Raw genomic sequence first — 26,452 nt, 5'->3', positions numbered from 1 at the left:
GGGACGCTATTGATTGAATGAAAATGGCGGCTTGACACAAAGCTGATTCAAGCGTTACTGTTGGTGCTATACAGACAAAAATTGGTTTTCAGTTTGTACATTCTTCAGGTTTTTTTTTCCATCCAAGTCTGATTGAGAGTTTGTAGAAAAATGGCTTCAGATTTTCCACATACTACTCTTCAACATTCTTCCTAAATGTAACAATGTGAAACTCACTAGGAGAACGGCTGTTTCTGTTTCCTTTCAAAATGCTGCCACCAATATTTTCTGAATAGAAGACACCATCTTGTAACATAAAGGGCCGAAAGGGGTTCTGGTCTGGCCGATGGTTGGTGGAGACATTTTGACTATATCTTGGACCTGCCCGGCCTCGCCCAAAATGGCGCCGGTATAAATGGGACTCGTAACTCTTTGCCCGCAAATGTATATCTAGAAAATGTTATTGTAAGTGGCCCTGTCGTATTTTAATTACAAAATGTACGTCCACCGATTCCGCAACTGTTAGACACCTTTGTTCTTGTCACCTAATGGCCCGCTCGTTACGTTCTTCTACAGTGTAAATGTCTCCTCATCATATACGATTTGAGTTTGCTCCGTGGCCGGCCCACGTGGTTATAGGCCCGTATTTGTATACTGACATTTTCACAATAAAGGTTTTTAAAACAAAACACGGTAGTAGTATTTTCATTTGCAAAGTTTTTACTTTTAGTGACTGTTTTCGAATCAGTAAAAGGCAAGTGAAATAAAGCAGTCCAATTACATGACGGATAAAAGGTATAATATGTAGGAACGCAGTAAAGATAAATGGTCAAGGGCAGTTGTGTTTTTCATGTCTGCAACATAAAGTGATCGATAAGAATCTGATAATCAGGCGTATCGGCGACTAAGACAGCAGGCCGAATCTCTTTTACTCAACGGCTCCGTCATGGAAGGAAGAAACGCCCTTTTTCTCGAAAAAGGAATATATTTTACTTGCAAGACAGTTGTAAATTTTCCGGGAAAGTACATTAGCCTGGAATATTATAACATATGTTTGAAAAAAAAATATTGTTCAAAAATAATAAAAACCGTAATTTTTAGGTCATAAGACCAAGCTTTTCATCATTAAATTAACAAAAGTAAAATGAACCAATGAAAAGTTTTATTAACAAGTCACATGACCTGTTATGCTTACGTTACGCGCTGCGCGCCGCGCCTCGGATCACTTCCGGGTGCGCTAACGCGGCGTGTCATAAAACGCATTACGCGACAAGAATATAGTCTAAATGTCTCCACCAACCAGCGTTCAGAACACAACCCCTTTCAGCAGTCCAAAAAGTTCTGTTAAATGACAACAGAGGGGACAGGCAACAAGAACCATCAGTCAAAGAGGGGAGGGCAAGTTCTTCTCTTCCGGGTCATGTTGGGGCGCTACCGGAACTGATCGAATTGGTAGTCTACAGTGTTTCTGGATGTTTCAGACTAAAGCTGGCGTCAGCATGAGACCACTACCATCTCGTAGCTCCGTCGTGGCCATTCCACGAGCAATCATGGCAGCCGCTCCCCACCAGAAGCCTGCGGGAGTCGGAGGCCCCCAAGACTTTTGTAGAATCTTCACGGCTGAGGGGACGCTTTTCGAGAATGGGACCCAAGCCCTAGCAGACAAGCGTCCGAGTTCCAAGGTGTCCCAGGGCCATTTTAGTGGACCAGGCCCAAAACCGAAGAGCCGGCCGCCATTTTGAGAGTCCTGTGGCAGCCGCCTATCGCTGCACCGCAAGAGCGGGCGCATCTCAACTACATGGTGAGCGAGACGCTGTAGTCGCAAGAGCGGGCGGAAAACAGCTGAATGGCGGAAGAGGCACAGTGTAGCAAAAGCGGGCGGAATGGCAACTAAAACGATAAAGGGGCGCCCCACTACAGCTTGTCTTCAGGTCAAACGGATTGTGGGACAAGGTCCAGAATTGAAGAGTCATCAAAAGGCAAAAAGTACCGCCGGACCCCGGGAGCCGGCCGCCTATGTCGGGGGCGATCTCAGGCTACACCAGTGCTATAAGACTTGGGGAGGGTGTCGGAGCCAAGCGTCTTCTCCGAGTCCATGGCCATCACAGCGTCCCTCAGGGGCCTCCGTCAAGCTGTTTAGGAAGGTAACATATTACATTGTTTTCTAATGCAGTCAGGTCCACAAACGACACTCACTTACTTTGAGAATAGTGAAGCTGCAGTAGGTGGAAATAAGCTTCAGACAGTGTTACAAGCGCTGCTCAGAACTCTTAACTATGGCACCCAACATCTAGAACTTATGCTATTTGAGAATGGTAGTGACATCGAAGCATCTCAGGGACCAAAACCATTAACGTACTTTCACGTATGAAAATCTTACTTGGGGAGGGGGCAGGAGCGAAGCGCCCCCTCCCAGTCAGCGCCACCACACCGTATGTTGAAAATCTGAAGCCATCGTTCTACAAAGTCAACCAAACTTGGATTGAAAAATCTAGAAAAATGTACAAACTGAAAACCAGTTTTGGTCTGCATAGCATCAGTAGCAACGCTTGAGTCAGCTTTGTGTCAAGCCGCCATTTTGATTCAACAAAGCACAGGCATTGAAAAAGGCTGAAATTCAGAACTCTAAACTATGGCACCCAACATCCAGGAGCTTGCTATCCGGATCTTGGAGCCTTGTGCTGTTTTCGATCTATTCACACATCGGTCCACTACTGACATCATCTTATAAACCAACGTTATGTAAATAGTTTTTTAATAAAATGTTTTACCCTGTTTCTTTGCTGGTGTGTTGTCTATATTTTTAATATTTGCATAGGGTTTGTCATTATTTTGTGCGGGATGGGTGATGGAGCCGAGCTGTCTTGCAGCCCTCATGGTGTGGAGCTCAGTTCATCTCACTATTTTCGTATTTCTCAAGAAGGGTTGTTCCTAATATTTCTATTTTAGCGAGGTCAAAAAGAGATCCAATTAGTGGCCTACTGATTTTGCTCGATTACTTTTATTTTTTTTACACGATTTTTCACTATCTGCAAAGACTAAACAGAGTATTGCGACTTTGTGCTTGTTTGTAAATAGAGAATGATCCAAAGAGAACCAATTCTAAAACAGTAAATGCTTGGACAACAATCAATCAAATGGAGAGACAAGGAGGTACGACGGATTACAACGGAGGGGAGGGGGGGGGCAGCGTTCAAAGCACATCAGCGTGCATAAATACGAAAATGTTTTTATCTATCACGTACTTGACATTTTAAAGCTTTTCATATTTGCTATTAAAAAACCAATGAAATTCACAGAAAAAACCATAGGTTATAGTGGATATATAGTTAGGAATTTGCATTTACAAAACCTTGAAAATTCAATGAAAAAACCATAGGTTATAGGCCATATATAGTTAGGAATTAGCATTTACAAAACCTTATTTTACTCGCATAAAACCATTGAAATTCCATATATAGTTAGCTAACTATAAGCGCTAACTATATATCGCGCACCCGCAATCCACTGCTGATGATGTCACATATTACATCATTCATGACATGGTCAGTGACATCACTGATGACATCACTGATGACATCTCAAATGACATCACTGATGACAACTCAAATGATATCAATGATGACATCTCAAATGACATCACTGATGACAACTCAAATGACATCACTGATGACATCTCATTTGTCATCACTGATCACATCACTCATGTGATAATACAATGAACCTCTTCAGACTCTAATATAACCTTACATACACTCAGTATAAACAGACACTCACAGACTGTCACTCATCCATGGAGTTACTCACACACCTAGTCAGTCATGCAAAGAATCAATCACACCTCCATTTCCTCAACTATACAGTTATACACATCTTACTTATTCAAACATATAATAACACATATTTACTCTCTTATATAATCCCTGATACAAGCTCACAGTGATCGATACAGCCACTCACACATTCACTGGCTCTTATGTTCAGTTATTTATATATCTCAACTCTCACATGTATTGTGTTTTACATACGTACTTACTTGCACATGTAGCAATGAGAAATCCATTCACTCACCAACACACCCATGCACAGTCAACCGCCCATATAGCTGTTTCCACGTGCACTTTTGAAACCATACATCTAGTGAATCAACTGCTCACACATCTATGCACAGAGTCACGCACCTCCCAGCCACCCACACACACACTCAGCCTCCCATTCAAATATTTGGGCAACCAATCAATAACCCATATGGCCACTCTTATAGCTACTGATCAACACATGCAGCAGCTTACACAACAACAAACATACTGATGCACGAATTAAGACAGTTTACTCACTAACCCATGTACTCAGTGAGACACATTTAATCACTCACTCATACAGTCAGTCATGCACCTACTAAATTCTTCATCCAGACACTTATACATCCACTCATTCTTCAATATGTGAAACATATTTAAACTTTACAGACACATACAATCACTGGATGTTGTGATCAGTGATGTCATCAGTGATGTCACTGACCATGTCATGAATGATGTAATATGTGACATCATCAGCAGTGGATTGCGGGTGCGCGATATATAGTTAGCGCTTATAGTTAGCTAACTATATATGGAATTTCAATGGTTTTATGCGAGTAAAATAAGGTTTTGTAAATGCTAATTCCTAACTATATATGGCCTATAACCTATGGTTTTTTCATTGAATTTTCAAGGTTTTGTAAATGCAAATTCCTAACTATATATCCACTATAACCTATGGTTTTTTCTGTGAATATATATATATATATATATAGATATATATATATATATATATATATTAAGCTACAGCATAAGTTAATTTACAATTCTTTCTTTACTAGTAATTAGTCATACTATTTCTAACATATCTAATCTGATTGGCTACATGACTGTCTGTATGGGTGTGTGAGTGGCTGTATTGGGGAGTGAGTGGGTGTATGGGTGAGTTAGTGGCTGCATAGGTATGTGAGTGGGTGTGTGAGTGGCTGTATGGGTGAGTGAGTGCCTGTGTGAGTGGTTGTATTGGGGATTAAGTGGGTGTGAGTGACTTTATTGGTGAGTTAGTGGCTGTCTGAATGGCTGCATAGGTGTGTGAGTGGCCTGAGGGGTGACTGAGTGGCTGTGACAGTGTGTATATAGGTAGGAGAGTGTGTGTGAGTGGCTGTATTGGAGAGTAAATGTCTGTGTGTGTGGCTGTAAGAGTGAGTGAGTGGGTGTGTGAGTTGTATTGATGTATGCATGGGTATGTAAGTGGTTCTATGGGTGTGTGAGTGGGTATGTGAGTGGTTTTAGTGAGTTGCTGTGTCAGTGACTATATAGGTAAGTGAGTGGGTGTTTGAGCAGCTTTAGTGGGTCTAGATCTGACCAAGCGATAATTAACCAAGTTCAGTAATCTAGGAGTTAAAGTATTTGTTGAGAAGGAGTTTCAAGTTTCTTTTGAAGCAAGGGAAGGAAAGGTTGCATCGAAGGACCCACAGTAAAGAATTCCATATGCTCGGAGCATTTCTGGAAAAAGAACGCGACTTGGTTGCTGACTTTTTTAGATTAGGAGGGAAAGTGCATTGAAGCTTCTCAATGATCTAGTTGCAGAGGCAGCTGGTGACATTTGAAAGTGGTGGGGCGTAAAAGTTTGGGTTGAGTGTCCCATGTGAGGGAGAGTAGCAAGTGGGCCCGACTGCCCTAAGGGTGTTCCGCAGGGGACACCCCCAGAAAAGTTAGAACAAAGAGTGGGCAAAAAGTGCATTTCCGAGCAAATGTGACAAAAGCAAGAAGGTCAAAAAAGCAATTGTGACATTGAAATTGTGACTACTCCACATGGTTGCAGCAACATAAACAGCATTAGTGCAGCAGGTATTGTGGCACAAGGGCCCTCTGCACCCCAAAGGTGTTTTTGAACTAAGAAGACATATGATGGGGGCCTATTTTCCTTGCTTGTTTTTTGCACCGCCCAAACTGGTGGTGCCTTCTCAGTACCATGCACATGTGCCAGTCTACATTACTGAAATTTGTTAAAAATTGTTTCAGCCGAATTCCACATGGTTTTAGACAGTTTTGCTTGTAAAAGTTTAGGCTGAGGTATAAAAACTTAACTAGGGAAGGAAATAAAAGTGGGAAATCCTGCTCCGAAGTTAACCGATGAGGGAAAGCGTATTGTCCAGGCCTCTGACCCTCACCTTCCTCCAGAAGGCTGTAGCTCAGGCAAATGAGAGCAGGGCAAATGTGGGATAATAGACAGATTTGCAGCTGTGGAAACTAGAGAAGGTTTAAGTCTCACTCTCAGCATCAGTTCAACAGCATCCTAGGATTCATTCTGGGAAGATCACAATCTCCTCGTGCCTAAAAAACATAAATGTGTTCTTGTGTAATGTAACTGCTAAAGCACTCCAATACATGCTGGTCAAGTTTGCGCTACAATTTAAAACTGCTATTCTTTAAATAAGAATAGAGCTTTTATAAAGAAGAGCACTAGCGCCTACAAGTGAAACATGGTGCTCTCAGGGTGAGTGCAGATTACGGCTGTGGGTTGCATACATGGCAGCAACAGACCGTATTCAGGTGTGAGATGCTTGAATTTCGAAAGCCAAATGTGGCTTTCATTTATCTTTCTCCCACGGCCTGAAATTGCTCCCAAATTAGTCAGCTCTCTTGATTTTCTTTTTTTAAATCTTAATATACCGCTCTCCTCATGAGGGGCTGTGAGGAAAACGAGGAGTTTGGGAGCTGCACTGTAAGATTCAAACACCATCTTCCTGATTCATGTGTGCGCCAAAGCAGTGTGTTTGCCAACAGGGAAAGAAGCTGGCTACGCGTGAGTGTGTGTGTAGGGGGGGGGGAGGTGGTTTGGTGCTTTGATTAAAAAAAATCTGCAAACTGCGTCATTTTGTCCATCCTGATCCTATTGCTTTTTGTCCTTCGATTCAGATTAGAGAAGTGCACACCACACTCATGTGTTAAAAGCGAGCAGAAGATTAAAAAATACAGAGCGGGCTGACATGTTTCATATATATATGAGAAATATTAATCTACATCCATCCACCATGGAAATGTTGAACGATGTTCTAGTCCTAATGTCATTATTTCCCCAGTGATAAAAGGAGGCGCGTTTCCGATTCTGCCGGCGCCAACTGATTCAATTTCTAAGCATTTCCAATGACATTGACCAGAAACGGAAGCGAAATGGAATAGCCTGCACATAAACATATTAATTGCTGTCGCCATGGAAAAAAGAACAGGTGTCATTTATTTTAAAGTGCCTCTGTAAAGTTGAAGCAACAGTTAACAGAAGTTTATCCAACAAATTCAAACAGGCCAGGCCCGAGCGAGTTGCTTACTTGTTTCCCCATGGAGGCGGACTGCTTCGTTTTTTTTCTTTACATACCTGCTCGTTGTGAGGCTGCATGCGGGGCATCGTCGGAAATAGGGGAAAGCTACAAGCCTCAAAGTTAGGTGACTCCTTCAATCTTCACACGCCATCTGCAGTGCACAGCTTCTCCTAAAACCATGCATCTGACTGGTGCAGAAATGGCGTCCTGCATAACTGCAGCGTGGGGAGCACGAATCAGACAATCCAGCTGCACTGCACCCCTCCTACAGCCCACCCCCTCTCGTGATGACTCTAAATTGTTACCACCCATTACCTCGTTCTCCTCAGCCAGCCCCGCCCCCAGCCATTGAAATGAATGGAGTTCTGTGAACTCCTCCCAGGGCTATTGTGTAAGCGCCCAAAATCTAAACCTATTCAGGGCATTGAAAATCGGCACGCCCTCTGCCTTGATGTCACAGGTGTATCTTGTGCCTGCAGGTCAAAGAATACTTCTCCCAGCAGGCACAATACGCAGCAGGGCATCTGCAAAATTTATTGACCTCTGCCAATAAAAAATAAGAAAGCAGCAAGTAGTAGTTTGTTAGTTTTTTTTCAGCTGCGTGTTTCTAAATTCTCTTTTTGCATCTGGGTTGTAGGGGCAGAGCGAAGCCCATTAACACCAGCTGCCCCTGTCTAGTAGTCCCTGCTTTCGATAGCTTGTTTTTTAAGTAGTTGAGTGTATGTGAGTGAAGGGCTTTGTCTATCATCTAACCTATGCTTTTTAACATCTACACAAAGTCTTTACTGGCAATGATCAATGAATTTCCCCTCACATTCTATAACAATGTAGATGGCACATAAATAACTCTTTAACTGGCAAGCCCAAGACATTGGAATCTCGCAAATCTTCAGTTGCCCCAGATATGTTGATCAGTGGATGACATAGAGCCATCTCAAATTGAATGCTTCCAACATGGAAATACTCACATTTGTTGATTGGAAAAATTATGACCCACTAGGAGCCTGGCATGATGGTCTGTGACCACCTCCTAAAGTATCTAAGAAAGCAAGAAACGTCATAATTACCATGGACTCCAAAATATTAATGAATGACCAAGAGGACAAATTACAAATATCAAGCTTCATTTCTATGAAAACTCTGCGACGATTCTTCCTCCAACCTGGGGTTTCCGCACAAGGTCCAGGCTACTTTCTCTCTTGTAATGTCTAAACATGATTATGTATGCCAATAGCCTCTACCACGAATCATCGTCATCAACTGTGAAAACACTACAACAGATTCAGAACTCTGGGGCCAGACTAATCCCACATATAAAGCCACAAGCCACATCTCCCCTACCTTGAGGGCCCGACAATGGTTACTGCTTGCCAAAAGATCCCAATTCAAGCTGGTTTGTTTCACCCAAAAAGCAATACATGGAACAGGACCACTTTGTATCGGGAATAAAATCACCAAATACATTCAGCAAAGGAACCTCTGCTCCACATTGGCACCTCACCTCAAAATCCCACCATACAAGAAAAAAAACATAGGTGGCACATCTTTCTCTGTTAAAGCAGCCAAACTATGGAACTCACTAACCCAAACATTAGATCCACAGATACTATCTAATCTTCAAGTACTGCTCAAGAGTTGACTCTTCTCTACATAACCACCATAATCATTGTACAGCATATCCCTATGTGTATAAACATGTAATTTGATTATATGTATATATCTCGTTATGTGTACTTCTTTGTATAAATATGTATGTTAATTATGTTTTTAAATATATTCATAATTTGTAGGTCTGCTTAACAAATGTACACATTACTTCAGGTCCTAAATATATATTATTCTATGCTTAACATATATATAGGTCACTGCTTAGTTTTCATATAAGTTCTTTGATTAGATGCTTATGGTTCACAGTTTATTTATCTAACACAATATGTAAATATTATCATAACTATTTATCTACAACTGCTTCACTACTGACATATTTAAATAATATATTTTTTTAAAGTAACTCAAATACACAAATACATTTTCTTAAAGTACAGCAACACTTGAACATCAGAGTTTATTAACTACAACTTAAATCTCAACATATTACCTTCCTTATACATGTATACCCTCTAGGTACTTACGTATTTACATATTTATAATTTACTCCTTCTGTGAAAAAAAGCATGTTGAGTTTCTCCAAAGCACTAACTAAGTTTCACCCTATACGTATCACAATATATCCTCTACCTTCACTTTCTGACTCATCCTAAACCTCATTCTTCTACTATGATCTCCAAAAGAACCCTTTTTACACTCTTCCCTCATGTATCCCTCCTTAGACTTATCCATAGACTAATTTGAATACAATGATCTCCTTAATCCTTTTTTAGATACTGTTCCCTCCTCCATCTCTCCTTTACGCAAACTAAACCTCCACCTACTACCATGAGCTCCCAATAAACAAGTTCTAGACTTTTCGCTCTTCTGTCCCTCCATTTTTCTTTTAAATCTGTCTATCAAACTCACATGCTCAAATGAACTCATATTTCCCTATACTAATTCACTACTAATCCATTTTGGGTTCTGGAGTAGCATGCTACTCCCCCGAAAAGCATTTCAACGCCTTTTCAGTGCTATATAAATACAATCACAATGTTTTTCATTCTTGTTATATATTTTTAAACTAAAAATTGAAAAATTAAGGTAAGGTAACTTATGTAGTATTTCTATAAATGCAATGCACAAGGTCTTTCTTGAAAAAAACAAATATGATGGACGTATGGATCCATTCCCAACCAAAAGCAAACGTTCAGTACTAAAACAACAACACATTTAATACAAACATATGATATTGCAATTTCTATAAAGGTATCACTGCATAGCTGTTGTCATTTGGCTCTGCGGATCAGCCACGGTGGATCAGCATCTCTAGATATGCATAAATCTTTTTACTTTAATAACTCCAAAACTACCAACCAGATTTACACCAAATTACTAAAAGCATGCTTTCTTTGCCAAGATCTAGCTTTCTGTCAAATTTGTTGTAATTCCATTCAGAAGTTCGGGTTTTAGTCATTTCTAAAATCTGTATGGGAAATTGCATAACAATACGCGTTTTCAGACCCCTCTTTTTCTTGGCCCCCACTTGAACGATCACTCCGAAACCTTCCAGAGAGCAGCTGAAGTAAATGGCAAACTAGTTTGAAAATCTCATGAAGATTCATCAAACGGCACCAAAGATATTAGCACAAAAAAACGCTCTTCCTATGGAAAGTAGGTCCTAACTCTACTACCTACTGCCTACTGCCAGTAGGTAAAGTGTGTTAAAAAAATAGGGCTTTCACTCACCTAAGATATACTTACCCTTGTGTTGTAAAGGTTTGCGTGATAGATGCATATGCATGATAAAGACTTGCGCAGTAAAGGCATCGTGTTGTAAAGACTACGTGGTAAAGGCATTCGTTGTTCCGTCCATGTACATTGATGTTTTGTAGTTTAAAAAAAAAGAAATTAAGAGTCTTGATTGCTTGCATTTTATTCCTTTTTAGCACATTCTTTTCTTATCAGGAAGGCATTTATAATCATTTCACTCTCCCGATGTAGCTCTTTCACTTGGTGCATTTGCCTCCCTCGCTGCTATATGCTGTTAGAATCACCCTGTTCCCTTCTATTTGTCTTTTGTGATGAATGCACTTCACAAACCCCCACTAATACCGTGCTTGTCCTGCCACATAATCTCAAGTTCCCACTGAGCAGGAAAGGCATCTTATTTTTGATAGTTCACCATTCATACACTAAAAGGAGCCAAATGGAAATGAAATTAAATGATTGGATTGACTTCAAAGAAAAACAACTATTGTTTTCAATTTATATCTGAAAGTTTTAATATTACACATTTTAAGGTTCACAGGCACATGGATTCCATGATGTCCTAGAAGTCTACTATCTCCGTGGGCGCAGCAAGGATGTGCTTCCGTAGGGTAAATGCTGGTCATAAGAAAGCATAGCTCTGTAAAAGCCTTAAAAACCTGAAAAAAGGTTTTCGCACTGAAAAAACAAGCAAAGCAACTTAATTATGTAGAAGATATAAAAAAGTAAAATTTCCAGGAATATTCTCTCAAATACTGTTTGGGGGCAAACCTTGCTCTTCATGAACTTCATGCGCTTCTCTGGAGGACAAGGTTGGTTCACTACTCCCAATTTCGCAGAATTATACCTTTGCCCGCACTGCAATCTGTTTCCACTGCCAATTAATTTTCTTTGCCCCAAAAAAACTACTTAATATTCAGAAAATATAACAATTTCTACTAAAAAAAACCCTTTTGAATTGCCTTTCTGCTATCTGCTGCGCTAGAACACCAAAGGGAATTTGGGTATTGCAAGTCCTCACCACAGGAAGAAGAAGCACCCTTAAAGACTGCAAAAAAGATCTAGACTGGTAAAACAAATATTGATTAATGCGCTCTGTATCTGGCCAATATGGCAGGTTATCGTCAACTTTATGAGGAAAATGCCTCCCTACCATCTGATGTGTTTGGCTTCCTAGAGTCTTTGATACGTTTCTTGTGACCTCCGTTATCCCAAGAGTTGAACGCTAGTCAGTTTAAATATCTTTAACTGCTTGTATTATTGAATGCGTTTCTCAGCTATGCACCTCAAAAATGAAATAGTAAATGAGAAAAAATAAAAAAGATTATATTTCGAGACTTTGCCCTATGGGTTTCCTTTTATGAAGGACAGGTGGTGCATCAGGCTGTCATCGTAAGGGAAAATGTGACACACAACTGCTGCCCTAGGGGCTCTAGTCTCCTTAAGTACTGTTAAACCTAGAAGATGGGTCTGTCCTACTGGGCAAGGAAGTAGATCAACCTTATTACTAACACCACTGTGTCCATAAGTCACATTGCGGCAGACGTGATCCAGCATGGGCCACTTTTGCCTGCACAGTGATCTACTTTCAGAAATTGAGCAGCACCATTTTCTTCCTGGCACTGGGACCTGGTATATTAAGGCTGTAACTGGAAGACCATGTCAACAGAATAAAATCCATCTTTCCCATGGAAGCCTTCAACTTTCCAACAGTGACTTGCAAATTATTTATTTTTTGTTATGTATAGCACAATCGTGACCCAAAGGTTTCAAAGCGCTTTACAGAGTTTGCACGACAACATTTACAAGAGTTACATATGCAGTCAGAAATATACAATGACAATATACAATAGAAATGTACAATAGACAGTGGGATATGTTTGTAGATAGTTATGGTAGGGTGCTTCAGAAGTAGGAGGAATAAAGGTACAGTTATCTCAGAGATATTGATGTTCATGCTCTGGTGGATGTGAGAGGGGTGCTTCAAGGCAAGTCGAATCGATTTGGGTGGTTAGGTATTTATTGAGAAGAAGTAATTTAAGTTTTTTCCTGAAGTGAAGGAATGATTGATTGTTACGTAAATCTGTGGCAGAGCATTCTAGATTCTAGGGGCATTCCCAGAAAAGGAACAGGTGAGTGATTTTTGTTTCTTAAATTTGGCCCGAATCAGGAGGGAAGTGATAGAGATTTCTAGTGGTCTCTTTTGGCTGCCTTTTTATAGTTTGTTAGTGAGGAATATGTTTTTTTCAGTTTCGAGAGCTTTGTGCATCTGTAAAAGAAATTGATGTGACTGGACATATGTATTTCTGAATGTCATTGCAGGAATGTGATTTACACTTCACTAACAGAAGTGGTAGCGACATTGCTCTGTGAACATTTATCTTTTTGGGGCAGAAGAGTGGGAAATTCACTTTCAATAGTTTGTGAAGCTAGAAAGCTGAACATTCGGTGGACTCTTCTTGCGCAACTTTAAGAAACATTTTAATGGAATTTCCCTGCGCTTTCATCTGTGCCTCATCTGTGGTAATTTTCCAGCTACATGTTAGCAGGCCAGATGTCCAGAGTTTTTATTTGATGAAAAATGTATTGTGATAGCTTTAGTTATGCTCGGTGTCAATTCCCCATTCAGTGGGCCACAAGCTAAGTTGGAGTTACTGGGCCTACCCTTTGTGACTGAGATCTTTTACTCCTGATGTGTACGAGCCTGACCTACTATGTATCCTGCTCAACTGAGCCAAGCACCCCTTCTGCACCTGGCTCTCAGTTAGGTAGCGTCCGACAAGCAGTCAAGGCTCCCTCCTGAGGAAGTACAGATACAGATCAGTGAACACGATTCATAACTCAACTTGCAAGTAGCGCGAACAATAAATCAATGTCCAGTCAAATACTTTTTTTATATTAAAGGAAGTATTTTAGTTCTAATTCTACACATGCAGAGGTAAACGACAATCAAAAGAAATAACACAATTCCCCTTGAAAATGGGGCTCTAGTACTGCAGCCTTTCTGTATAGTGCCAAAGTGTGTTAATTTAAAAACACACACTGCCATCATACACACATTTACCATGCATTATTTATTTTGAGAATTTGTAAAGCGCAGCTGTCACCATTGCAGGCATCCTGGCGCTGAAAGATCAGAGGAGACGGAAGTAAAAAACACAGGGAGTGAGAGCTTACAGGCGGACTAACAGGGGAATAGCCAAGTTGTAATCCTTCTTCTAAACGGGAGGAGTTCAGTGAGGTGCCTAATCTCGACAGGGAGAGTGTTCCATAGTCTGGCAGCTGCCACCTCGAAGGATCTACCTCCGACTCTGACTTTCCTGAATCTGGGTACGACTACCAGTTTGTACAACAAACTGTACAACACTTCCCCTTGTGCATTAGAATTCTTACGAACAAACATGCACTTTGCACATTTCCATCAGGCACGCCCTTCCACATCCTCCTAATGTAGGCCAGGTGTGAGTTAAGCACGGAGCAGCGGAACTTATAAAAGGGGTTGGGGTGAGCCTGTAGGCCTCACTCCAGTGGTACAGGGTCAAAAGGTCCAGCTCACAAATACTAATCACTACATGTTATATTGCCACCACTACGCTTGTGCTACTTAACTCCCAGAGAAGGCAGTAGCCTTCCACAACTATGAGGGCAGCGCTTTGGGCACCCTTGTCGGTCTAACAAATCCGTAATACATAAGAGAGACCTATGTTAAGGCACACACGCATGTGCATGATCCATGTTCGCCTGTGACAAAAAAAATCAGCATTAGAGATACAGGCAACAGTGCAGTTGATCACTCAGGGCAGGAGTACACATCTCTTATCATGCAGAGGGCTTTTCTGTCCCAACATTTGACTTCCATTCAGCCAGTTGAACCACTGCACTTGATGCTACAAATTTGCATGTGAAAAGTCTTGGACTGAATACCTGGCTTTCTGCTGATACAGCACAAGACGACTCTTCTCATATTTACTCCCCCCACCCCTCCACTTAACATTCTTCCTCCATTGCATTATTTCTCATTCCTCTGAGGGTTACTTGAGGTGAATACACAGTAAATAACAATGCATATTCATTCGATTTTTGTAGTGTTATTCTCTTTAGGGATTCGGAGAAGTGTGTGAGATAATCGTAGATTTCCTGCATGACATATGTTTCTCTTAGTCCTACTTGTAAATATTGTGTGCGGTTGGACAGTCTGTCAGTTTGTATGCGTTGTTCCCAGAGAACCTTAAAAAATTGTCGCTTAGGTCAGTTTTACATCTGAATTGTCCTATTACTCTATCAGCCTGATTCATCAAGCCGAAATCGGCTCGCAAAGGGCCAGATTCTCAGAATCTGGCCCTTTGCGAGTGCGATTTTTGCATTTGAGATTCTTCATCCCAAATGCAAAAATCGCTATTTAGAAACTCGCAAATTTGCGACGAATAGCATTTAAGGAATCTCTATTAGAGATTCCTTAAATGCTATTCTTGAAACATTTTAAAATTGCGAAATCGCAAATTTCGGCCGCTATTTACCGCGAGGTCAAACCTCGTGGTAAATAGCGAAAACGTAGAAAAATGCTTTTAAAAGCATTTTTCTAAGTTGTGTGTTAAACACACACACATGTCCTTAGGACATGTGTGTGCGCAACACCTGTTGAAATGTGCATTTAAGGGGTGCTACAGGGTGTCCTTTGGACACCCCTGGCACCCTTCAAATCGCTATCTTATTTGCGATTAGCAAATTGCTAATCGCAAATAAGGAATACTCCCCATTCATTCCTATGGGCCTTTTGACCCGTAGGAATGAATGGGGAGTTATTCCTTATTTGCGATTAGCAATTTGCTAATCGCAAATAAGGAATCTGTAGAATCGCATTTAATTTTGTGATTCCTACATGAATCCCGTTTTGCGAGTCTGTAATAGCGATTCCTTATGAATCGCTATTTCAGACTCGCAAAACGGGTCTTTCATGAGTCTGGCCGTAAATCTTTTTGGGAATAACTTTGTCCTCATTTATTGTTGCAGTGAAGGTGAATATTTCCCTTGTACGCCAGTGGCTGGAAATTCACTTTTTTAAGAGCCTTCTAGAATTCCCTTCCATTGTATTTTAACCAAATTACCCTTGAATTTCAATATAAATAGGCATTACATCTTTTGTTTCAAGATTAGCACCTCTTGCGATTGAAAACCCTGCTATTTGCAAAACCACAGAGTGTTTTGCGATGACTAAACTCCTTTTGCAGCTCTGTAGCAAGTTGGCAAGTTGTTTGCAACTTACAAAATGGGATCCTGCTACTCATTATGAACTGCATAGAATGGTATTTGAAAGGGGCATCCTCTCGATTGTGAGCCGCAATTAAATACATCAATGGTTTGTGACTGCAAGTGCAGTGGCAAACCTTTGATTTGATTCCTCCCCCTGAATTTAAGTTGTATCTGGCTTGTAAGGGGGAATGAGAGACGTCCTTTTGGCTCATGCCTGGCATCCATGAGGTTTATCTTATCTGGCTGTCACTTTGTAAATCATGTATGGTGGCCGAGGTTTTACAAAATTATGGGACAGGGCCAGGGCACAAGTCCTATAAAAAGAAGTGGGGGACTGACCAAGTTAGAAGCTATGTAAGTGACATCATGACGTGTGCCATCACAGCACATGACGTCACGACGTAGCTCTAGAAAAGAAATTAAGTAGTGCCATTTAAATTATGTGTGTAAATAAATACTGGGACAGACAACCCCATCTGAGAGTCTTATGGTGTTTGCACTTGTATACAGGGACAGAACAATGGCAAAAGCATGCAAGCAGTGTGCTTTTGTTCCTTCTGTGGCTTTTGCATTTGAGTGTGAGGTTCCAGGCCGCCTCCAGTCAAGATATTAAAAAAAAAGGAGCTCTGATGACCCATTAACTTCGGCCCAGCTGGAGGTGAAAAAAGCCCCCTCGCTGCATGCACATTGCTGCTGGAAATGGAAAGCAGATGATGTGCAGGTGCTGCACTGGGACAAGTTCAACATATTTCTGTGCGGCCTAACTTCTTGCCAGGGGGGACGGCATCCACCCTGTGAAAATAGTGGGTGGGCGCCATGTACCTGTGTGTACCCCTGACTCGTGCCCTCCTTTGAGAAATTGATGTAAGGATGGAGGTCCCATGTTCCTTGCAGGACACCATCCATGCATTTGCATGCATTTGCAATGGGGCGCAATTAACAACCTACATAATTAATAACTATTAGGCCAGTGGTTTGTGGTTTCCTTGAAATGGCGGATTTGCAATGTAAGCTCTTTGTACATTGGTTTATCAAAATTTCTGTACCTGTTTGCAAACCATCCAATGTGCAATTTGCACACCGATTGGTTTGCAAAGATATATTAGTAGATCAGGCCATTGGTTATATTCTTATGCATCTCCCTTATAGGTTCGACTTGCAGTTTGACTGCCACATTATTAATACATATAGAATAAGATAACAGATCTTAACCCTCCAACCCCTCTGTCCAGCACCAACAGGAGGTGGCACAGAGGCCCATTGACACCTTTTCTATAAGTGAATGACTGACAGCTTCACACGGGAACATCTTTGATTGGCAGACAGAGCAAACTGATTCAATCACAAAGAATCATTCTGTGCTTTACAAAATGCATATATGCATAGTGTTATCTATATGTTACTATAACCCCGCATGATGTAGGTGCACACTACAATGGTGATAATTAGCAAAGCAGTTATTATAGTTTTATCAACAGTGATGTGATGGAGAATGATAGCTCCTCACAAAATGGCATCCGGATCCCTGAGTTTGAAGCATTTCGTACTTGTACATAAATATAATGCTGAGCGTGGGACAAGTAAGTTGAATGTTCATGTGCGGTACCACGAAGGGCTCATGGGCCTGTGTTACTTCCCTGAGATTGGCATGTGTGTTAGCTTCATGTGTAGGTTGACCAGACGTCCCGGATTTCCCCGGACAATCCCAGTTTTTGGAAGCCTGTCCCGACACTTTACTTAATTTTAAATAAATGTCCCGGTTTTCGGGATGTGTCAACTCAACCTGCAAAATAGAACTGTATCATGTGCTCAGCGCCTCTGACGAGTCAAATCACCACACTCTAGTGATGGGGACCCTAGGGGATTCTCCCAAAAGTCTGGTGAAGAGGCCACGTCACTTCCGGCGCTCAGAGGGTCGGGGCGAGCTACTTATACCAGCCCCGCTCACTGGCCTTCCTCTTTGTTCCTCCTGGTCAGGTGTATGATTATTTATTGCAGTGCATGCTATGTTCATCATGTGTGGGAAGGGTTGCCTATAACGGCACTAAGATAAATTAAGCTAATTTCAGATTTCACACATACATACACACCAGGCCACGAGTCCTAAACAGAGAAGTGGGGGGACACTGTCAACGGAAGTGACGTCACGACAGGAAGTGACGTCACGAAAGGTGCGCTCCGATCTCGTCCCAGAGGCCTAAGAGTGAAGTCAAGCTGTTTGGCAGGGGGACAGCGTCCCCCGGTAAAATAAGTGGGGGGACGCCGTCCACCCGCGTGGTACCCCGACTCGAGCCCTGATACACACACACAATCGGGACAGGTCAGATATTCCATGATCATTGGCAGCCTTTAGTCCTACTTCTATGTCTGGCCTGTCCCTGTTTTTGCTTCTCAAAATCTGATCACCCTATGCATGTTGATATCGGACATCCCACTGAGGTGTAAATGATTGCACCTCCACAGTGCATGGGAGGAAACCTAGACATTCATACAGATTTTTTGTAATCCGATGACACCCTTGCTTTAATTGTAGTTGCTTTAAACGCTACTCAGATATTCCTGTCTCATGCATGCTTCCTCTCTTTTCCCCCACAGTATCCTTTTTGCTGACATCGAAGGTTTCACCAGCCTGGCCTCACAGTGCACAGCTCAGGAGCTGGTGATGACGTTGAATGAGCTTTTTGCCAGATTCGATAAGCTCGCTGCTGTAAGTGGATCTTTTGTCAGCTTGCTTTCTCCCCCCACTCTTGAATAAAGACATTAAACTCTGAGTCCCAAAGCCATCCTCTCCCTAAAAGCAAGTAACTACAAATATGAATGTACTCACCTCCTGTGTTTTTTTCACTTCTTTTTCTGCTGTAGGAGAACCACTGTTTACGGATAAAAATCCTGGGAGACTGTTACTACTGTGTGTCTGGGCTACCAGAGGCTCGCGCGGATCACGCCCACTGCTGCGTGGAGATGGGCATGGACATGATTGAGGCGATTTCGTAAGTTACCTCTTTCTTAACTGATATGAAATTATATGTTCTTTATGGTTTCCATATCACATGAACCCTCAGATATCAAAAACATGGCTTGAAGAATTTCCTCTCCTCGGTTGTGTTTCTCGTAATTTGCAGACACGATGCGATATGTAAGCCAAATGAGCCGCCCATCATCTTGGGTAATATTGCCTGGAAAATCTGAACTACAGCAGAGACTGTTACAAGGGGGACTTCCTCTTACAAAGTCTCAGGTAAAAATAGTACATGCCTGGGATCGAAGAGGCCTATCTTATCTGACTGTCAAATGTAAAAAGAACCCATAAATAAATGATTCTATTCATTAACCAAGCAACAATAAAACCATACAGTTTCACACACTATTCAACACCCTAGACGTCGTCAACCTAATCTTCCCCTAATCCAGTAGTTAGAGAGAACAGAACAAAAGATCAACACATTACCTAAAACCAGCATATCCAGTTTCATAATTTTCCTTTTCACAACATCCAAAAATCTGGTCATTCACATGCTAAACTCATTATTTTGAGCTTTCTTGCACTTATCCATTAGTTTATCGACTGATATGTTTTTTTATGAAGTTTTTTGGGAGGAAAAACTTTATAAAAACGTAACATTTTACAAACACATTCAAACTCACATAGCACAGACACACTTGTATTGTTTGTGTACAGTGCAGAACTACCATCATATACCGCTGATATGGCATGCTTTTTTGATCAATGAACACTGTCTCTGTGCACTTCCGATCATAAACTAACCCTTGACAAAGGTTTTAAAGCACACTTGGACTTTTAGTACTCTGATGGTTGTATGGTGAGCCTCATCTTATTCCAGCCTTGTGCTACATATAAAAATAGGGATGTGTGCCACATTTGTAAAGGGACCATACATAAATAAACAGCAGGGCAGTGCCTAGATGTGTCATACCAAATAAAGGTACTTTTCAGATAAACCTCTGAGGGCCAGATGTGTAACCATTGTTAGGTTGCAAACAGGAAATAAGCCCATTTGTTACCTCTAAAAAGGGTTGTAGTGTATACCAAACCTATTCTGCTAGTCAGTAACCTGTTACCGACATCGCAAAATAGGTTTTGCGAGTCGCTACTAGGAATGTGTGTGCCAAGGGCATGCCTTCCTAATCACAGGATGTAAGATTGTTGTGTGACCGCAATCTCAAATTCGCATCACAATTTCAAATTGTTGGTAAGCTAGCTGCAAACGGTAAGTGTTCCCCAGGGAGCCCCATTCCCTTTTTGATTGGCAGGGAAAATGCTTTTTAAGAGCAGACAGTGGTCCCACCAACCACTGTCTGATCTTAAATTCATCTTGTTTATGGTTAGGGAAAATGGGCTGCATTTAAAAAAAGTAAACTGCTTTATTGAAAAAGCAGTCACAGTCATGCTGGTCTGCTGACCCTAGCAGGCCACCATCCATATGAGTGCCAGCCAGTCCCAATGGGTTGCAAATTGTGACCTGCCTAATGAATATTAATGAGGTAGGTCATTTGTGAATCACTAAATATGTCCCTAAATGTGACTATTTTTGTGCTTTTAATCACCTTTATGCTTCTGTCTACTGAATATCGCAGCGCATGTATTCTATACAAAAATTACATTGGTTCCATAAATATATTGAAGAGCGTCCAATTGTGTATTCTCCGTATACTTCTCTGGGAACAAGAGCGCACGAGTGACTGACGAAAGGGTTCTAGATCTGTTACCACGATCCCTGGGTGGGGTCAGGGTTGTCATGTTCAGTGGTTTCCAGAAACCATTTGCTCCCTGTTTGGGTTATGGGGCTTGTGGTGGCACTGTGAAATGGCTGGTCTCTAGGCTAACATATGCTGCGGGGCGCATGGAATCAGTCTTGGCACCTCACCCAAAGTTTATGTTGTCAACAAACGTGCAAATCCTACGGATTAGTGGGGACTACATGACAACTGCACTATAGTCTACGACACACTACTCCACTCTGACACTTTACTGCACTTTATACTAACCAACTCCAGTGTACTCCACTATACTCCACTCTACTACAGTTTTTCCCACTCTACACCACTGTACCATAATCCGCTCTACTCCATTTCCATTGTAAAATCTACTTCAGTGTACGCAACTCCACTCTACAGTCCATGACACTCTACTCTATGCCCATCCACTGTATTACACTGCATGCACTCAATGGCATGCCACTCAACTTCTCTCTACAATACGCCATTCCACTATATGTCACAGCACTCCACTCTAGAATACTCTCCTCCATTGTACACTACGATATTCCACTTGATGATACTCCACTCTACAACACTTTACTTCACCCTATCACGCTAAAACACTGTACGTTTCTCCATTAATGTCTACAACACCCTACTATACTGTTTGGCATTCCATGCCACTGTTCAACTCGCTGCTCCTGTCTATGATACTTGACTCCACTATATGAGACACCATGCCATTACACTATATAGCACTTTACTACACTGTACGATACACTACTGCATCTAATCTACTGAATTCCGATTTACTATACTCCACTCTAAGATAATGGACTTTATAACACTCTCCTCCACTGTTCTGTACAATACTTCACATAACAACTCTCCACTCGCGTTACTGGACTCTACAATTTGAAACATATTTTTATTAAAATTAAAAAACATTGAAACTCAATGAAACAAAATCAAATGTTAGAACTCAGTTAGAGTAAAGAAAACCTTTTTTGAATAACGGAAATTAGACATGCCCGTGCTTGTTGTTCAGGATGTCTGTCCTTTTCTGCACCATTGTTTCTCTGGACCGGAACACAAGCAATCCAAGATAAATTTAACTTATTGCAAGTGTTCCTCCCATCACCTTTTGTGTGGTTGATTTAACATGATGTGTTTCAGACTCTGCTGATAGTACTATGCACTGGTGTGCATTAGTATTGTTTCCACCAGTTGTGAGGTGGAAGTTTTCTACGTTCCTTTAATCTGTTCTAAGGTCTCCACTGTGGATAAGATCAGAGTTTATAAATCACTTTGTGTTGCCCAGTGTACATACAAATTATTGTGGCTTTTCTGCTGTGACACCTCCCCCTGATCATGTGGTAACATTGATTCCTTAAATCATTGGCTCCCTGCGTCTGTGGCAGCTATATGTTCACTTCAATGGTGAAGGTTGCCAACAGTATGCTTTTATCCATGTTACTGGTCTCATATGCAAGGACATCTATTTTTGCATGAGCATATATATTGTTTACTTAAAAAATGTGTATAGGGTTTTACAGTAAGGTAAATACAAACAACGGATGGTGCCGTTCGAAATGACATTTTGGATGAGTGCTCTCATTGATACAGCTCTGGGTAAAGAGGAGCACCAAACATGATGACCGAGCTGGAACTACAAACAGCGTGGGAAAACGGAGAAGACAGAGTAAGCTTCGGCAAAGTCGTAAACGCCGCAGCTAAAAAGAAATCCTTGCTGGCTGACAAAAAATCAATCTCTAAGCGCCGGCATGGGTGGACAGTCATCAACTCATACAGAACCCTAAAGCCCCAAAATTATCTATCTGCTCACTTCAGCTTGCAATTAAAAAAGAGCTTTACAAACTTCCGCATGGGCTTGCACGACTCAAAAGACCTGTATCCAACTTGGAAAAAGCCCTATCAATCCGCAAACTGTCGATTATGTGGTTTTAAATCAGAATCTGTAACTCACCTATTATGTGCTTGTCCAGCAGTCCTGGAACAGAGGAGACAGTACTTAAAATTAATTTTCAATGAGTTGAACATCCGTTCATGCAGACAAGCAGTGATAAGCTGGCTGGAAGGCGCTTCCATTATCTTGGTCTGCAGGGGCGTCAAATTCATGACAACGGTCAGAAACCTCCTACGGCAAGCAGACGAAGAGTAAACAAAATAAGCAGGATCAAAGTCACCTTCAATAGCCGACCAATAACATTAATGAATGGACAGCATGCTTACTAGCGACTAGCTGCAGGTCGCAAATAGTGGTGTATGAACATTAAAATTTGGAACATTGGGGTATACACTATGCAATTATCTTTTCCAAAAGGTCCCCAAATTTTTAAAAAGAAATATATTTCCTTTTATATAATTATGGAACCATGTCAAAATCAGGTGTATTTATAAATGTAATGAAATTTTTACTACGTTTTTATGGACATGGGGGGGTTTGTAATGATTTTAATTAATCAAACAATAAAACTTATACTATACTATACTATAAGATATGCACTAAGAAGAGAAGGAAAGCTTCTCATGAGTTCAAACAGTGATATTAGAGTAGGCATACCCTGCATAAAGATGTGGTCCACCCGATGGGGGCATAGGCCAGAACTTGGCGGTGAGAGGATTCAGTAGGGGAGTAATGGCAGGTGAGCCAGAGTGGGGAAGTAGGGCCAGGGTGTATGTAAATGAGTGGCTATCGCAAGGGTAGCAGGGATGAACGAGAGTGGCCCCCGGGTCAGGTATGGTTGCCGAGGAAGGGCCCATCTGCATATGTTATGTTGTGTTGGCTTTTTACATAGTAGCATTAGTGGCAATGTCTTCGCATTTGTTATGGCAGTGTAGTGGTGTCATAAAGCATCTTTTACTGATGCAGTACTATTTCTGTTATCTGTAACGGTTTTCTATGCTGTATGCACATTTGTCAGCATTGATCAAGGCACATATTGTGATATTGGTGTAAAATGGACCATCTTTTCTTCGACTGCACAACATCAAAACTAATGGCATGATGTATAAAGCCATTATTAATCTCTATTTGAAGGCATCCTTTCCAAAGAGCGAAGGGATGCCTTCAAATAGAGATTAATTATGGGGTTCTGACCCCCTTTAAAGTTACACATTAATATTTTGTGGCCCAAACCCAGTAAAAAAGCATTTTACAGATTCCTCAAAGGAGGTTTTCACCCATTCGCAAATGAGAGGAGGTCACCTGGGGGCTCATTCCCCTTTGTGAATAAAAAAAAAAGGTTTGTTGGGGAGTGGGTAGAGGTCTACAGGACCACTTTCTGCTCTCAAACAAACAAAAATATTTATAAATGCAGCCCCGTTTCATTTGGAAAACAGACTCTTTCAGTAGTGCTATATGTATTTTTGGCTCTCTAGATTTACAGATTATCTCTTTACTCTAAGTGATCCTGTGACTGACCGAAAATCATAAGTTACTCAATTTTCCATTGTTGCTGAGTAAACACATAATAGTCTAGGATGTCATTCAATGTTTAGGTCACATTGCTTTGCGATTATAATGATTATCTCATCTTCGTCACAATGCTTACTACTGTCTCCAGGCTGACCGTTCTGCCTTAACCCAGACATTTATTTTTCATTGATAAGCCCACCCCCTCAGGGACATAAATGAGGAAGATACATGCCCTCCCTCTTCTTTCATGTCTGAGTTATTGTCTTATGTCTTATATAGATCAGGATGTTGTATTGCTGTCTTGCTTCACAGAAAGTATATCTATCATGTGCTAAGTCATATTATAGCCTTATAGCGGTCTTTACCGGCTATTAAAGGCCCGCTGAATCGTTAAAGGCCCGAGCTGAAGGCGAGGGACTTTTACGAGACAGCGGGACTTTAATAGCCGGAATAGCCCTGCTACGAAGGGCTATAAGGCTATTAGAACATTCTGCCACTAGAGGGCAGAATGTTCTAACAAATTAAACAAAGGGTTCTCGAAGTTTGAGGGGATATAAATCCCCTCGAGCTTCGAGAAGCCTTTGTAGAACATTGGAATTGTGCTCTGCGGGCCTTTACCGGCCCTTAGAAGCAGGGAGCGCTTCATTGTCTGCAATGGAGCTCCCAACATTCCAATGTTCTAATTTGACTTTCAGAATGCCTCAATGCCTGGTAATAGTTTTTGGGGTAACTTGTGGGGTCTCAAGCCACCCGAGCAGCAGGATCAAAGGCCACCCCACACAAAGGGAGCAATCAACAGTGCTTGACCAGCTCCTGATGAGAAAAGGGGTGGGGGATGAAGGATCTAGATCAAGAAATTAGCTGTCACAGTGTACCAGGGATGGGCCAGACGAAGCCACTAGACAATGGAGGGAGACCAGACCTCTTGAGCCAACACAGGAGGGGGCTCCCCTTGAAGATTGATGGAAAAGACCCTGGCAATGAGGTCATTGAGGTGCGGAGCTGGGGCCCTCGAGATGTGACCAGTGGCTCCTGGGTGACACCATTTTGAAATGTCACAGCAGGCTGTGCACGAGGGTTGAAACAGGGGTGGAGAGCCGATGTGGCACCCCTGGATAAGACAGATGTGCCTTGCTTCTTGAACCTGCCACCACCACTTAAAAGGTCTTGTGCCATGGGCAGAGCTCTTTCTTGGTTATGTTTTTCTGCTGGACACTGGGACTGGAGGCAGCAGCCATGGACACCCGGAAGGAGGAACACCCTTGGTGCCCATCTGAACTAACAACTCTGACTGCAATTGACCCCAGGACCAGTGGAGCTTGCCCCAGGGCCAGGGATGGTGGTCTAGTTACACCCCCTGAGAACTGGTTAGGGCAAGACTGTGCTTCTGTGCTGAGGAGAAAAGCTCCAGAGGAAATGCTAGAGAAAGGGTGGTGTAGGTAGCCCATGGGAAGTTCACTACCTTTGCGGGTAGGAGGCCTGAGGAAAGGATTTTGGGTGGCTAGAGACCACCACCAGGAGTATAATGAGCCCCTGATTACCCAAATCAGCCCAACAGGGCCCTAGGTATGGCCTTCGGAAGACTGACACCTTTGACCTCTTCCCCAACAGGGCACGTGGGGCTCCCCCCACTGTCACTTCCAAGAATTACCCCCGGGTTGATCCTGAGCCTGGGGGTCCGCACACAAGGGTTTTCCAAAGACTCGCCACTGATTGGGCATGTGTTGAACCCCTCCCCAGACTCTGCCTAGTGCTGAAGGATTCCATCCTCTGGCATGATTATCCAGGAAGGGACCAGGGACCCATCGCTGACACCCACTTGCGAGAGGTGGAGGGAAGAGTGCCATTGTGCCCCTCAGCAGCGATGGGCCTGTCCTGCTCCCTTTGCCAGTGTCTGCGTGTCTGGGGAGAGCATGTGGGCACTGCACCAACGGTGGAGATCCCTGACCAGAGGAGGAGTGACACCCATGGTGCCGGCTCCTATGGCTGCACAACGAGGTACAGGCTGCACAGGAGCCAGTGAGTATGCTGGGGTGGGCATCATGGGCTGCCCCCAATTTCAGTTGGCTGGGACTGGGCACCCCACCCACAATAAAGAGAAAAAAGTCATGCAAGGTCATGCAGCAGAAAAAAGACCAAAAAAAAGGCAGCGGCAGGAGAACTATTCACAAGTATTCACACTCCAGGAGGGTGCCCCATAGTGCCCTGCTGTCTTGACATTGTCAAAACCATTTCTGCTGCTTTTGGTGGCTCCCTCACCTATAGCATTAAACAAAAAGCACAGGGGAGTTTCACTTGCATTGCTGCTCACCCCCAATGGCCGAAGGAACTTTTCCTTAAAGGTGACCCTAAGTTGAAAG

At 42.2% G+C, this 26,452-nt stretch overlaps 1 protein-coding gene across 1 annotated transcript in view; it reads left to right on the top strand.

Annotated features, from left to right (window-relative positions):
* ADCY5 (adenylate cyclase 5) overlaps nucleotides 1-26,452 on the top strand; it is a 1,577,350-nt gene that overhangs the window by 945,963 nt on the left and 604,935 nt on the right. The window contains exons 4-5 of the mRNA XM_086957077.1: nucleotides 18,530-18,641; nucleotides 18,797-18,924. Coding sequence (XP_086813203.1) covers nucleotides 18,530-18,641; nucleotides 18,797-18,924 — 240 coding nt within the window. The remainder of the gene's footprint in view (nucleotides 1-18,529; nucleotides 18,642-18,796; nucleotides 18,925-26,452) is intronic.

This window comes from Lissotriton vulgaris, chromosome 2_1, assembly GCF_964263255.1.
Source record: "Lissotriton vulgaris chromosome 2_1, aLisVul1.2, whole genome shotgun sequence".
NCBI classification, from domain to species: Eukaryota; Metazoa; Chordata; class Amphibia; order Caudata; family Salamandridae; genus Lissotriton; species Lissotriton vulgaris.
The sequence above is the reverse complement of the archived record's forward strand: the minus strand, read 5'-3'. Positions and strand labels throughout refer to the sequence as shown.